General features: G+C 42.1%; 1 protein-coding gene across 3 annotated transcripts in view; it reads left to right on the top strand.

Annotated features, from left to right (window-relative positions):
- The window catches only part of TLN2 (talin 2), a 463,814-nt gene that overhangs the window by 345,476 nt on the left and 102,010 nt on the right, over positions 1-16,328 (top strand). For all 3 annotated transcript variants that reach the window (XM_055278272.2, XM_055278269.2, XM_063638847.1), the window contains 4 exons: positions 9,704-9,912; positions 11,040-11,159; positions 12,173-12,370; positions 13,445-13,584. In XM_055278272.2, the coding sequence (XP_055134247.1) occupies positions 9,704-9,912; positions 11,040-11,159; positions 12,173-12,370; positions 13,445-13,584 (667 nt within the window). The remainder of the gene's footprint in view (positions 1-9,703; positions 9,913-11,039; positions 11,160-12,172; positions 12,371-13,444; positions 13,585-16,328) is intronic.

Below are 16,328 nucleotides of genomic sequence, written 5' to 3'. Positions count from 1 at the left end.
AACTTTTGCCTAAGATCATGCAGATGTTCTTCTCTGTCGTATCCTAGAGCTTCACTGTTTGATTTTCATGTTTGGAACTTTGATCTATCTGGAATGAGTTTTATTTATGTGCAGTAGGGTTCATTTAATTGTTTTTCCACATAGATATCCATTTGACCCAGCACCACTGATTGAAAAGGCTACTTTTTCCCAGTGATCTTTAGTGTCACTCTGTTGTAACATAAGTGAACATATATGTTTGGATCAGTTTGTGGTATTTGTTCTTTTCCATCGATTCAATTGCCTGTTCTTATATTAGTACTATGCTTCCCTAATTACTATACTGCAATTTTATACTATATCTTAATGTTTGGTAATGCACATCCTCCAACTTTGTTGGTTTTCCTCAGGTTCGTGTTGACTGTTCTTGGCCTTTTCCATTTCCACATAAATTCTAGAATCAGCTTGTCAATTTGTACAAAATAATAATAAAAAATACTGTTTTCTTAAGCCAGTATTTTTAAACCACTATTGGGATAACATTGAATCAATTTGGGCAGAATTAACATCTTTATATCATTGAGTCTTCTAATCTGTGAATATCCATTTATTTAGGTCTTCTTTTCTGTCAGTACAGTTTTATGGTTTTCTTCATAGAAGTCTGTGTTTTGGTTAAAGTGTGTATGACATCTCTTTTTTCATTCTTTTACTTTCAATTTTTCTTCATACTTATATTTAATGGGTTGGGTATCCTCCGAGCTTGTCGTTGTTCTTTGGGGAGGGCAGAGAGTATTTGGTGGTGTAACAATGTTTTTCTTTCAATTGGAGTATTTTGTCTATTTATAGATAGTGTAATTACTGATATGTTGGAGTTCGAGTCTGTCGTCTTACTATTTGTTTTCTCTGTGCCTGCCTGTGGTAAGTTCCTTTTTTTCCCATTTGCTTGCCTCCTTTCAGATTCATATGCATTTTCTAAATTCTGTTTCCTTCCTCTTGATTAGCTTGTTAGTTGTACATTCATTTACTATTCTTTTTTGATTTCTTTAAATCTAAGTTACTCTGTTTCCTCTTCTGCATAGTGCAAGAATCTTGAGACATGTTAACTTCATTTACCTTTCTTTCAATTATTTTATTGTTTTCTTTTTTGTTGTTGCTTTTTTTTGTTTTTTTTGTTTGTTTGTTTTTGAGATGGAGTCTCACGCTGTAACCAGGCTGGAGTGCAGTGGCGCGATCTTGGCTCACTGCAACCTCTGCCTCCTGGGTTCAAGAGATTCTGCTGCCTCAGCCTCCTGCCTCAGCCTCCCGAGTGGCTGGGACTACAGGCGCATGCCACCACACCCAGCTAATTTTTGTATTTTTAGTACAGACGGGGTTTCATCGTGTTGGCCAGGATGGTCTTGATCTTTTGACCTCGTGATCCACCCTCCTCGGCCTCCCAAAGTGCTGGGATTACAGGCGTGAGCCACTGCACCCAGCCTTATGTTTTAATTCTGGGTATATTTTCATCTCTGCAATACAGTCTCAGTATTGTTCCAGATAGTGCTTATTCATTTGGATTTCCTCCCATAGTTGCCCTTTCCATTATCCTTGGTTCCTTCTGCATCTCCAGGGACTTTCATTAGGGATCATTTCTCTTCTGCCTGAAGAACTCCCTTCATTTTCCTTAGTGTTAATCTACTGGTGACAAGTTCCATTTTGGTTTGTCTAAAGATGCTTTTGTTTAGCTTTTATTTTGGGTGGATAATATCACTTATACAATTTTAGGTTGGCAGTTGTTTTCTTCCAGCACTTTGGAGATGTTATTCCATTGTCGCTGGCTTCTTTTATTTCTGTTGTGAAGTTAGCTATGAAGGTAATGCGGTTTTATTTTTCCCCTTTCCTTGCTTTTTGAGTTTTTTTAGTCTTTGGTTTTCCAGCAGTGTGCCTGGAGGAGTTTCCCTGCATATTTATCCTCCTTTGGGTTGCAAGTACTCCTTGAAAATGGGATTTGTTGTCCTAGGCCAGTTTTCAAAAAATCAACCTTTGTTTCTTCAAGTATTGCTTCTGTCCCATTTCCTTTCTCTTATGCTAGATCATTTCACTGTGTTTTCTACATCTTCTCTACCCTTTTCTTCTTCATAATTTTTCTTTTCATGCTCTGTTCTCAATATCTGCTTTTGATCTATCTTCCAGTTCACTTTTCCTCTCTTTAGCAGTGTCTATTCTGCTTTCAACTCCTTCAATTAAGATTTTAATTGTAAATATCATATTTTTCAGTTTTAGAATATCCATTTGATTATTTACTTAGAGTTTGTGTCTCTGCTGGAATTCCATATGTTGTCATCTAATTTCTTCAACATATTTATCACAGTTATTTAAAGTTGAAGTCCAGTATCCTAATATCTGGATAGCCTGTAGCCTGTTTTTATTGTCAGGGATTTTTTTTTTCCACCTCTTGGTTTTTCAGCCATTGGTTTTTTTTTTATTTTATTATTATTATTTTTTATTATTATTATACTTTAAGTTTTAGGGTACATGTGCACTATGTGCAGGTTTGTTACATATGTATCCATGTGCCATGTTGGTGTGCTGCACCCATTAACTCGTCATTTAGCATTAGGTATATCTCCTAGTGCTGTCCCTCCCCCTTCCCCCCACCCCACAACAGTCCCCGGAGTGTGATGTTCCCCTTCCTGTGTCCATGTGTTCTCATTGCTCAATTCCCACCTAGGAGTGAGAACATGCGGTGTTTGGTTTTTTGTCCTTGCGATAGTTTACTGAGAATGATGGTTTCCAGTTTAATCCATGTCCCTACAAAGGACATGAACTCATCATTTTTTATGGCTGCATAGTATTCCATGGTGTATATGTGCCACATTTTCTTAATCCAGTCTATCGTTGTTGGACATCTGGGTTGGTTCCAAGTCTTTGCTATTGTGAATAGTGCCGCAATAAACATACGTGTGCATGTGTCTTTATAGCAGCAAGATTTATAGTCCTTTGGGTATATACCCAGTAATGGGATGGCTGGGTCAAATGGTATTTCTAGTTCTAGATCCCTGAGGAATCGCCACACTGACTTCCACAATGGTTGAACTAGTTTACAGTCCCACCAACAGTGTAAAAGTGTTCCTATTTCTCCACATCCTCTCCAGCACCTGTTGTTTCCTGACTTTTTAATGACGGCCATTCTAACTGGTGTGAGATGGTATCTCACTGTGGTTTTGATTTGCATTTCTCTGATGGCCAGTGATGATGTGCATTTTTTCATGTGTTTTTTGGCTGCATAAATGTCTTCTTTTGCGAAGTGTCCTTTCATGTCCTTTGCCCACTTTTTGATGGGGTTGTTTGGTTTTTTCTTGTAAATTTGTTTGAGTTCATTGTAGATTCTGGATATTAGCCCTTTGTCAGATGAGTAGGTTGCAAAAATTTTCTCCCATTTTGTAGGTTGCCTGTTCACTGTGATGGTAGTTTCTTTTGCTGTGCAGCAGCTCTTTAGTTTAATTAGATCCCATTTGTCAATTTTGGCTTTCGTTGCCATTGCTTTTGGTGTTTTAGACATGAAGTCCTTGCCCATGCCTATGTCCTGAATGGTATTGCCTAGGTTTTCTTCTAGGGTTTTTATGGTTTTAGGTCTAACATGTAAGTCTTTAATCCATCTTGAATTAATTTTTGTATAAGGTATAAGGAAGGGATCCAGTTTCAGCTTTCTACATATGGCTAGCCAGTTTTCCCAGCACCATTTATTAAATAGGGAATCCTTTTCCCATTGCTTGTTTTTGTCAGGTTTGTCAAAGATCAGATAGTTGTAGATATGTGGCATCATTTCTGAGGACTCTGTTCTGTTCCGTTGATCTATGTCTCTGTTGTGGTACCAGTACCATGCTGTTTTGGTCACTGTAGCCTTGTAGTATAGTTTGAAGTCAGGTAGCGTGATGCCTCCAGCTTTGTTCTTTTGGCTTAGGATTGACTTGGCGATGCGGGCTCTTTTTTGGTTCCATATGGACTTTAAAGTAGTTTTTTCCAATTCTGTGAAGAAAGTCATTGGTAGTTTGATGGGGATGGCATTGAATCTGTAAATTACCTTGGGCAGTATGGCCATTTTTATGATATCAGCCATTGGTTTTGTCTCCTGGTGTTTTCTTTTTTTTTTTCTTTAAGACTGAACATTGCTATTTTAAATTGTAGAGATAGTTTGAGGCCCTGAATTATGTTTTTTTCCCTACATAGGATTACTCTTTGCTTCTGGCAGGTGGTTAAGATAAGGACAGATCACAATAAAAATGCAGGAACTGAGCTGATTGGAAATTGTGTGGTCTGTTTCCAGTTTACCTTTGAGGGTGTAGCCCTTGAGTGTCCCATCTGAAAGGGTTGCTGTTTACCCGGGCTATTCTGTTTTTTGGGCTCAGAACTATGCTTTTCTCTTCTAGCCCCATGAGATTTCAAGAAACTTTCCTCAGCTTCTCAGCTTCTTGGTAACAGGTTACATATTAGGAAATGCCTTTAGAGAAAAAGCAATCCTGAACATTGGACTCACTCCTTCTTTTCAAGATCTTGGCCCTGTTTACCTTGGTGCCTTGCTATTTCTCCAGTGTCTTCAAATAAATGTTTTATATATGTTTTCCAGAGTTTCTTTGTGGGAAGGCTGATTTTCAGTAAGTTATTCTGTCATCACTACAAGCAAAATCCTCTTTGATTTGTAAAAACTGTATACATTTATTACTTTGAAAATAAAAATTTTAAAGAGCACAATAGGAACACAAAGTTATAGTACAGTATATACAGTACCTGCAATAATAAGAACGCAAAATTTGATCCCAGTAGGAGGGTAGGGGAAATTTTCAGAGCAGAATTGACACCTAGCGAGGGCTTTGTGGATTGTTTAGGAGTCCTTTAGCATTCTAGGAGGAGGAAAAGTATGATAAAATTCTTAGAAAATCATAGGGTAATATGAGAGATTTAAATTTCAGAAATTTCTACACTTTCCCGAAATCTTGCCAGCTGTTGTGTAGATGATGAAATGCATATTTAGTAGAGAAAAGACTACTTTACAGGTTGCGTCATCTCATACCAATAACACCCAGGAAGACATGCTGTCTAGTTGGTGTCTGAAAAACAGCCTAGAAGTAGCCCCATTTAATTTTGGCAGGCACTGGAAGGCAGTTGCACAAGTGAGCACTGCATGTATGATGCCTTAAAGATGAGAGAAGGCTGATGGAAGGAACTGAAGATGGTGAAAGTCATAGGCAAAGAGGAAGTGAGAAATAAGAGGATAAGGCTGAAAAGTTAGGCCAGGGTCAGATCCTAAAGGGCCTCATAAGCTAAAATAAATGAGTTATACTTTAACTGAAGAATATGTGAACATGTTTTTCAGCTGTGGATACAGTTCATATTGCTTTTTGTATAGGTTGCCCTTCCTCCCGTGTGTAGAATAGATTGGATGGAAACAAAGTGGTAGGCAAGGAAGCTGTTGCATTAATCCAGGTAAGAGATGGTAGTGTCCTACAGTGGAGACGAAGTGATGGATTGAAGAAGCAAAAACCCAATCGTTCTTGGTGACTGGTTAGAAGTTGGTGGAGATGGTAACATGAACGGTTCCAAGTGTTTGGTCTTATAGCTGAGTGAAGAGTTGTATGAATCACTGATGGGAACACAGGACCATTGGTAGGAGCAGGGGAGGTGAAGTTCAGGAATGCTGGGTTTGGCACTAAATATATTCCATTTGAAGTGCTTGCAGAGTATGCAGTGAGAGCATCATTAGGCAGCTAAATCTTTGGCTCTGGAACTCAGTAGAGAAGGCTGGGCTGCATGATACAGATTTGAAAATTATTGGTAAAATGATAATGATTGGAAGTAGATAATTTTGCCAACAGGGAGTGGTAGAGTGAGAGACAGCTTATCAGTTATAATCCTGAAGAACCTGGCTGGTTAAGGAGGAAACTGGCAATGGAAATCTTTGAAAGAAAGAAGAACATGGAGCTGTGGAGAGGGCAGGGAAACCAGGAGAGAGGGATGTCTCTAGAACCATAGACACAGTTGCTGCCCAGAAAGTCATGTCAAATGGGAGACTTAAGCATCCATTAGCTTTAGGAATAAGGAGGTCACTATTCTCCTTGTTGAAGGCGGTTTCAGGAAAGTTGGAGAATGGATGGGAAGCAAGGAAAGAGAGAGCACGTGTGGAAAACTTCTCCATGGGTCTCAGTTTCCTTGTCCATAATTGAGGTGTGTGGGATTTTCAGAAGTTTCACGTGAGCTGCCACTGGGCTGTATTCTAATGCAAGTGTGTTTCTGTTTGGCCAATGCAGCGTTCAAAATATATTTCTGTATAGCTGATTACAATTACACAGAACCCTTTGTAAATACTTTGGAACAGATAAAAGATTTGTGTCTTACCTGGTCTTTATCTTCTGAAGTTGCTCTGTGGACAATACTGTCTGGATACACAATCCACATGAATTCTGGTAAAGAATAGCAACCATTATGTAGAATGCTACTATATTTGATATCACTTGATATGCCTTCATAAGATTCTGTTACTGAGTATCATTTAAGATCCAGATGGCAAGAATACTGTGAAAGTAATCTGTGTTTTCAAAGGACTGTGGTTATTGAAACAGAAATCTGCTTTCGTATTTCACACTGGTGGTTCTGGTATTGTGGTGCACACTTTGACTGCAGGAAGAGTTCCATTTGGAGGGTGTTGTTTGCTTGGAGATCTGACCCTGTAGTGATGATGATTGAGAATGTTGCCGTGCGTTCAGCCATGCACAGCCATGGGTGTTCACTGGGCTTTCTGACCTCTGGTGGCCTTGTTTCATCCTTTTGATGGTATGGCTTCCTCTTTGCAGAAACCTGATCTCTCTCAAGAAGATCCTTGATGTGCTTTGAGATTTCACAGTGAGTCCTTAGCAGAAAACACATGGGATGGACCAGGTTAAGTTTTTGGAATTTAGCTCTTCTGATTTCTGCGTTTTTTTAAATTGTATGAGCCTATGAAAGGTTTTTCACTAAATGGGTTTTGCATAAACATGTCTTTTCTAATTGGATATGATAAATGATTTACTCCTCCAAACTTATATACGACTCAGATAGAAGTGGATTCAAGAGTCCATATGACAAATGGGAAGACAAGAGGAGAGGTCTAGAAATCACAGCCTAGAATCTGCAATGGTCAGAGCTAGGAACTCAGCCTCTCCTAAAACCCATGAGAAACGGAGGCCCAGAGGGAAAAGGCAGCAGTTTAGACCACACAACTAATCAGCAGCAGAGCCAGGGCCAGATGAGGTCTTAACTACATCTGGCGCTTTTCTGAGCAACAGCATCCTTCAACCCTGTGCCAAAAGCTTAAGCGTAAAATGGAATGACCATTCTCCTCAGATTGTTTCTCTCCTTCACCTTAGCTTTGTTTACCTTTGTGCTTTCTCTTCTGGGCTTCTCCTCTGCCATAAAAAGCACTTAGTTTAAAATTCTTTTATTCTGCCAGCTGTACTCAGAAGTGCCATGGGATCAATGATAGATTGGCAGCTTTGTAATTTACCTTGATTAGATCATAGTTTTATATCCCAGCTGTGTGATTTACTAAATATTTACATATTAGCAAGTCTGCAGCACTGCAAACCCATCTGGTTTTATGGATCTGAGGCCTTTCACACTCGATTGTATCGCAGAGCCTCGCCCTCAGTGAGGAAAAGACCACCTGCTGTGTAGGTGCTGACTCAGCTGAGGCAGCGGCTAGTAAAGACCACACTCACGGGTGCCAAGAGACCTTCCAGCTCAGTCCTGTAGAAAATAGTCATTTCAAAAGTTCAGTGCAAGAGAGACATTGATTTGCGTATTTTTCATGTAGATCTTATATGTTCTAACAAAAAGGGCTCATAGTTCTCTACCGCGAAGAGCACTATAAAGAATATTTGACCTCAAAGTGAGGAAAGCTCAGATCTAGCTCTCCTGCCACCTCTGGAAGTGTTTGTGGGCAAGATATGTCTCAGCACCAGGCTTCATCTGTGAAATTTCATGAGATGAGCTCTAGGGTAAGCTGTTCAGCGATTCTCAGGCATTATATGTGTCCTGGCATCTTCAGTCTTCATCCTTTTCTTGGGTGTGCCAAGGACTGCGTGCCAGGTAGTAAGACTCACGTTTATTCCACATGAGGTGGTGCTACAGCTTTAAAGGACTAGTTTATATTCGTCATTTATCACCAAATCCCATCATCTGTTTAGATGCAAATTTAAAGAGAAGCAGGCACTTCACAAAAGAGGATATCTAAATGGCCATTAAGTGCATGCAAAGGTGCTCAACATCATTACTCATTAAGGACATAAAGGTTAAAACCTCACTGAGATGCAGCTACACATGCATCAGAATGATTAAATTAAAATCCGATGCTCCCTGGTGTTGGCTAGGATGTAGAGCAACTGCAGTTCTTACAGATTGCCAGTGGAATGTGTAATGGTAAAGTCATTTTGGAAAACTGTTTTTGTAGTATTTTCTAAAGCTAAATATATACTTACTCTATGACCTAGCAGTTCAATTCCTAGGTTTATATCTAAGAGAAGTGATCCATATGGCCACTTGAATATATATATATATATATATATATATATATATATATATATATATATATGAACTTTCTTGTTAGATTCATTCATAACAGCCCCAAACAGGAAACAACCCAAATGGCTGTCAACAAGAGAATGGATAAACAAATATTGGCAGATTTGTATAGTGGAATACTATATAGCAAGAAAAAAGAAAGAACTGCCACATATCACAGCTTAGCCGAATCTCACAGCATTATGGTCAGAGAAAGAAAGCAGACACAAAAGAATACATATATGTGGTTCTGTTAACATGAAGTTTAAGAACAGGTAAAAGGGCCGGGCGCAGTGGCTGACGCCTGTAATCCCAGCATTTTGGGAGGCCAAGGCGGGCGGATCACGAGGTCAGGAGATTGAGACCATCCTGGCTAACACAGTGAAACCCCGTCTCTACTAAAAAAAAAAAAAAAAAAAAAAAAAAATTACAAAAAAATTAGCCGGGCATGGTGGCGGGCACCTGTAGTCCCAGCTACTCGGTAGGCTGAGGCAGGAGAATGGCGTGAACCTGGGAGGCGGAGCTTGCAGTGAGCCAAGATCGTGCCACTGCACTCCAGCCTGGGTGACAGAGCGAGACAACGTCTCAAAAAAAAAAACAGGTAAAAGTAGTCTAAGGTAATAGACATTAGAATGGTGATTACTTCTGGTGTGAAGGGAGCATTGACTGGCACAACTGATGGTGGATATGTGGCTGTATCCGTATGTGCCAATTCACGGAGCTGCACATGTAGACTTGTTCACTGTAGTGTACTGTAAGTTATGCCCCAGAAAGACAATTGAGAAGAACGGTGCTTTTACATGGCCTCCCACAAACATGTACATGAACTTATCCAAGTGTGTCCATCTGTGTACTCCCATGCACTTGGTGTTCTAGGTCTAGGGATAGTGGGGCAGTGGGAGCAAGAGAAATCAGGGGGAAGAAGTCTTTAGTATTGCATTTGTTATTAATGTGTCTCTTGGTTTGGCCCAGAGCCAGGGGGATATGTTTCTGAAGCCAGCTACTTCTTTGAGAAACACAGCAATTCAAATTTTATGAAGACTAATCTGCAGCTCCCGTTCTGTGCCAGGCCCTGGTCCAGAAGCTTATTCCTAAGTAAAATGTGCCATTTAGATGAAGTCTAACTGGAACTCTGATGGACTTTTATCCCCAGGGGTGGCTGCTAGAGAGACGGCCCAAGCTCTAAAAACGCTGGCCCAGGCCGCCCGTGGAGTGGCTGCATCGACGACCGACCCCGCGGCCGCCCATGCCATGTTAGATTCTGCTCGAGACGTGATGGAGGGCTCCGCCATGCTCATTCAAGAGGCCAAGCAGGCCCTGATTGCACCTGGAGATGCAGAGAGTCAACAAAGACTGGCTCAGGTGAGGCTAGGAAGGAGAAATTGTGGTTGTCATGGTCATCATTAACGTGGACATGTGGGCGGGCTGTCTCCTGGGCACTTTTCCCTGATATGAACACTGACACAGCAGATGTTTTCAGAAACTTCCAAAGGTCATAACAGTGCTGGCCATACATGATACTCACTTTTGTAAGTCTTGCCTAGTATTCTCCACATTAATGTGTGATCTGCTTAATTCATGGTCAGCAGAGGGCATGGGGGCCTTCGAATTCTGTCCTTGGGAGTTTTGGAGCCAGGACATAACATGCTTGTTTTGGGCCTATGTGTGCTGAGCTATATTGCTGTTCCTCGCCAGGGAATGAGGTAGATCCGCTAGGGCTGGCCACTCTGAAGTTTTCAACCCTGGCTCTCTATTACTTCTTTGAATGCTTCTTCGACTGCCTGATGGAACCAGTTGGCTAAGGAGCATCCAGGCAGAGTCCTAGACGTGGGGCTGGGAAGGAGATGGCTTAGATTAGAGGGAATGACACTCCCCACCTCCAAAGACCTTCCTTTTAATTGAGGATACCAAAGAATGCAAACAGGGAGCCACCAAACATTTCTAGGCAGCGTGAGGGCAACTCCAGGTTGTGCTCAGAGCGCCCCACTTGCCCTTGGGCAGAGTGAGGTTTGGGAGGATGACCCCATGAGTCACTGAGCAGAAATTAACCACAGGCCTTCTAATTGTGATCCAAACAACTCAAGGTCTCCTTCCACCTCGGTGACCTCAGCAGGGCTCCCAAGAAGGGAGATATTTTCATTTCTCTTGGTATAAGAAATCTTTGCTTTAGAACCTGACCTCATGCTGGAGAGTTCTATATTTGAATCACAAAACTGTGGCTTAGCCTGGCTTTGGGGAGCAGGTGGGATGTGCTGTGTCACTGTGTCAGACCCTTTGCTGAGACGGAATGTTAATCCCAATAAGAGGGTGGAAACTTCTCTGGGACAAGGGGCCTGGATGAGGTGATGTAAGACAGGTAACAGTGGCAGGTGGATGCTGGTGGGTCATTTCCGTATCTATTTCAGCTCTGCATGTTGTCACTACCCATTCCCAACAAATGTGCAGAAATGTTTGTACTTAAAGGTGCTTCTCTCCCTCCACGAATTCAGGTGGCTAAAGCCGTCTCACACTCCTTAAATAACTGCGTAAATTGCCTCCCTGGGCAGAAGGATGTGGACGTGGCCTTGAAGAGCATCGGGGAGTCCAGCAAGAAGCTGCTTGTGGATTCGGTGAGAGGTTCTTAGACTGGGAAAGGACACTGGGGGACTAGGCTCACATTAGGTGTGAGTGAAGTCTTCTTCTCTCCATGACATCTCTGAGCAGCTAACCCTTCCTTTAGGAGTCCTGTTTTTCCCGCCAGTCTTTGTTTTCCATGTTTTGCTGTCTGATAACAAAGTTCCCAGGTGGAGCTTTTAAAGTTTACTTTTTCTTTGAGCCCATGTTGCCATTTCCTCTTGGATCATCCCAATGAGACTGGCAAAGGGGTATGTGATACCTGGCTTCTCATCAGGACATCTCAGATAGTGACAATCTGGTGTTGGAAGGGTACATGTGTCCAAGACTCAGTGAGAGAGCGAGTAGTCTGAGGAATTTCACCTTGGGGCCTGTTCCCTTCCCTGCTTTGTGAGTCTTGCTGAAGGAGGATTTGTGCTCATGCATCTTTGTTTCTTGTCTGCACAGGTATAGAGGCAATGTATGTGGGTGATGAATAGAGTCTAGCTTAACTCCCTAGAACTTTTCCCAAATGGTTATCATTCTGCTAGATGACATTTAAAAGTTATTAGCAAAGGCCACTAATATAATTGGTGGCTATTAGTTTGGAAGAACATGATTTGAAGTTTGAGAGCATCTGTCTTTTAGTTTACAAAGCTAAAACTTAGCTTTCATCTTAAGAGAGACAAAATAGGGTAGAGTTTTAGAGAATGGACCCTGGAGTCAGATTGCCTTGGTGTGGATCCTGTCTCTGCCACTTAGGAAACCTTGAACCCCTGTAGATAGCTTACATTTTTAGATCCACAGTGTCTAGCACTGAGTAGGTGTTTGATAAATTTAAATGAATGAATGGATGTATATGTTGAGGGTCAAACCTATTAATAAAATGGGCTCAGATGACTCAGAGCCTTTTAATCGTGATGACTCAAATGCATCTCTGAAGAGTCTGTCTCCCCTCCACAATACCTTCCTTTTATCCCTCCCCTGCGAAGCAAAATGTCTCATGGGGTGTGCCGTCTGTTCCCCACAGCTACCTCCAAGCACGAAGCCTTTCCAGGAAGCCCAGAGTGAACTGAACCAGGCAGCAGCTGATCTGAACCAGTCTGCTGGGGAAGTAGTCCATGCCACCCGGGGCCAGAGTGGAGAGTTGGCTGCAGCCTCTGGAAAGTTCAGTGATGATTTTGATGAATTCCTCGATGCTGGCATTGAGATGGCTGGCCAAGCTCAGGTGGGTGTGGAGATGGTTGTCTGGAGTTGACCTTAGCCTCTCCTCTCAGATGGACAATCCATCCTTGATACTGACTGAACAAATAGGAAAAGGAACCTGGAAACAGGCAGGCCATGGTTGCGTTCTTTTTGCTGCTTAGGAAGCTCATGCCCTCATGGGAATGGCATTCCCAAAAATGCTATCAGCTTATGCATGAGGTGCTGTTAGTAATGAAGGATAACTTCTCCCACAATCCTCCAGCAGAATTCATAGTCTTACTATTTGGAGGGAGGGTAGGAGGAGGGAGAATATTTAACAAAGATTAGAACAGCTCTTCAAATGTGGGATAATACAATAAAAATATATATGTATTTGAGGTTTAATGGACCATTCAGATGGTCTGTGTCTAATACTGAGTGTCAAGTGATTAAAAATTACCTCCTTCAGATGAACAGATAAACCCCTTGTTTAGAACAAGGGAGCTTGACTGATCTGGTGTCAGCTTGCAGAGCTGGTTTGTTTTTTTTTTCTGCGCTCCTTTGACCTCCCTAAAAGAGATAACCAGGGTGTATCTTCTTCTAGTATCTACAAAGAATTGTTTCTCAGATGGCAACCGGGTGAGAAATGTGTCCTTTCCCGAGTCAGGAACTTCAGGGATGCAGTCAGCTCTGAATATCGAGACAGTGCTGGTCATTTGTGCCAGGCCGAGATGTACAGCTCCTTGACAACTCCAGCATTGTTGAGCAAGATGCTGGAATCGCTGCCTGGTCTGTGCATTGGCTCACAGCTCGCTCGCTCTCCGCCCACCCTGCTCCCCGCTTAATGCCTCTAGTTGTGAGAAAGCACAGCTCTTGGCTGACCCACTTGGGGATGGATTTCTTTCCCCATGGCATGCATCTTGATCTGAGCATCTGTTTGGAGAAGGGTAGACACTGGTCAGTGTCTCACCGAGTTAGGCATCTGCGGGCTAACTGGGTTTAATGTAATCTATACGGATAACCTGCCTGCATGTCAGGATACTGCTCCTAGCTCTCTGAATGCCTCCTTCAAGAAATGGACAGGCCCTAATTGCTCTGGCTCCTTTTGACCTTCCAGACAAAAGAAGACCAGATCCAAGTGATAGGGAACCTCAAGAATATCTCGATGGCATCCAGCAAGCTGCTGTTAGCTGCCAAGTCTCTCTCTGTAGACCCAGGAGCTCCCAATGCGAAAAATCTCCTGGCTGCAGCTGCAAGGTAAGAGTGGGACAAAATGTGCTTTCGTGTGTGGTTAGACAGTGTCATTGCAGTCTGAAGATGTGCCTGACAGCCTCCCACTTTTGCTGAGCAAAAGAATTGGTGCTGTCCTTAGGTCATGGGAGGTGGAGCTGAGAGTGATGGACAGTATTTTATAAAACTAGCTCATTTCCATGTTCTTTCCCCACTAAAAATATCTTCTGTCTTCTCATACAGCCTTTTCAGTAGAGACTTGCATAGATGTAAGGTCCATTTTGACTTATAAATGCAATGAATTAAACAGATTTTTTTAAGTAGTGTTATATCTTTCAGAGTATGAAATAATATATGCTTCTTGAAAACTCAGAAAATACTGAAAAGTGTAAAGATGAAAAGCAGTGCTCATCAAGTCATTCAACAGACTTTTATTGAGTACTTAACCATGTGCCTGCCATCAGTGTTAGATTGAATGTAACATGTTGTATCTGTCACATGGGGAAGGCTCCACTTTAAGATGAGTAGGGAGGTAGTGGGAATAAATTATTTTTGGAAATATATTAAAACATGAGTGTGAATTTTGGATGCCTTTGGTGTCCTTCTTTCCTGTTGGTTTCACCCAGGGAAGTGAGTAAAACAGTATAGTTTCTGCTCCAGGGCCACAAGTTAGTTCAGTAACTAGTGGTTGAATGTGGTATGTGGAGCACTGCAGTGGCAGCCCAGGGGGTTCTCCTAGCAGCAGCCCCTGTTTCATTTTCCTGAACCCAGAGGGTAGGGTGGTCATGATTCTGTGGTGGTGCAGGCATGTTTTCTTAGCATTATTTAACGTCATATTATATATAAGAAAGCTGACAGTGAAGAGAGATTAAAAGCAGGACTATTAGGGGTTAGAGAGTAATTGGAAGCCTTTTCATAATGTGCAGATTTATGATTTTTGAAAAGCGTAGCTTTGATTCTGCTTTCTTTTTTTAAACTTGGTTTTTTAAAATTTGCATGTGTGTGTGTGTGTGTGTGTGTGTGTGTGTGTCTTTATATCTCCCCTGGAAATCAATGGCTGTTTTTTAAATTGTCGGCATCAAGAGACCTGAATTATATTCCAGGCTTTAATGCTTGACTAACTCAATCGCATTGGTCAGGTTGCTCAGCCTGTCTAAACTTTCCCATCTGCAAAGTGGGGGTCTGAACTACATCATCCTTAAAGCTCTCCTTAGCTCTCAGCACATAAGATCTCATGGTACTCATGGTCCAAACATGTCCTTCCTCCCTTCTTGGCTTGTAGTGGGGTGTGTGTGTGTCTGTGTGTCTGTGTGTGTGTGTGTGTGAAGGTTTAGACACTGTCACAGCAGTTTGCTTGCAAACCCTTGAGTTTCTTCATTTATTCCTGGAAGGTGCATTTTAACTGCAAACAATAGCTAGAGCCACTAGGGGATTGGAAAATTATCTTCCCATCTCATGCTTTGTTCGTGACTATTCTAGTAAATAAGTGACCTCCCTTGATGGTGGGAGAGATGGGAGGTGGGGTTGGGGGTGATGTCTGTTCTGTTGAGCAGCTGTTTCTGATAGAAAACCCCCTCTTGATCATTCCTTTTTTTCCTACAAAGAGCCTTTGGATAAGGCAACTGACATTTCCAGGTATCTGAACTCAGATGTTTTTCATTATCTTCAATTTTTTGCATCATTTCAAAATTACAGGTTCCAACTTGGAATGGCTTCACTCTCCTAAATTGTGGGAAGGAGGGGGAATGTATAAATTGCCCTTTTGAAAGCCAGGTATAGAAGGAAACAGAACCGGAAAGAATATTGCTGGTGTATGGCTCTGTGAATAGGTGCAGGCCCCCTGGTGGTGGCTTCGAAGAAAGGACATGGGGAAAAGGGAAAAAAAAAAGCTTTCTTTGCCTTTCTGTCCTGGCTTTTAGCAGTTGACAGAGAATTCCCAGCCTGGTGATTTCATAGCCAAGTAAGCACTTAAAAATCATCATGTGAAAATGATTGTCTCAGGATGGAACTGTTGGAAGAAAACGCTGGCACATTCTCCTTGGTTTCTTGGCGCATTTTGGCAAGCTTCTGCTCCCTGGGGCTGTTTCTCAGCAGAGGCTCCAGCCAGGTCAAGAGGGTCAGGCAGGCTCCTCTTGGGACACAAAGCTCTGCCAGGCTGGGATTCATTCATTCATTGTCTTATTCATTCATGTCTTCATTACATAGATTTTCATCACAGGCCTGATGTGGGTAAGGCCCAGTGCTGAGTGCACACTGTGAATAAGACAGGGCCTGTCTTATTATGTGTGTCTTTATATCTCCCCTGGGAGATCAATGGCTGTTTTCTAAATTGTCGGCATCAAGAGACCTGAATTATATTCCAAGCTTTAATACTTGACTAACTCAGTCGCATTGGTCAGGTTGCTCAGCCTGTCTAAACTTTCCCATCTGCAAAGTGAGGGTGTGAACTACATCATCCTTAAAGCTCTCCTTAGCTCTCAGCACATAAGATCTCAAGAGGGTCAGGCAGGCTCCTCTTGGGACACAAAGCTCTGCCAGGCTGGGGTTCATTCATTCATTGTCTTATTCATTCATGTCTTCATTACATAGATTTTCATCACAGGCCTGATGTGAGTGAGGCCTAGTGCTGAGTGCACACTGTGAATAAGACAGGGCCTGTCTTATTATGTATGTCTTTATATCTTGTGTATTTATAACCCTCATTATGTGGCCCTGATGGAGTTAGGCAGGACTCACCACATGCTCCCCTCATTTCATCTGGTCCTAGAACA

Source organism: Symphalangus syndactylus, chromosome 5 (assembly GCF_028878055.3).
Source record: "Symphalangus syndactylus isolate Jambi chromosome 5, NHGRI_mSymSyn1-v2.1_pri, whole genome shotgun sequence".
NCBI classification, from domain to species: domain Eukaryota; kingdom Metazoa; phylum Chordata; class Mammalia; order Primates; family Hylobatidae; genus Symphalangus; species Symphalangus syndactylus.
Note: the sequence above shows the minus strand (reverse complement) of the source record. Positions and strands in the feature narration are given on the sequence as shown.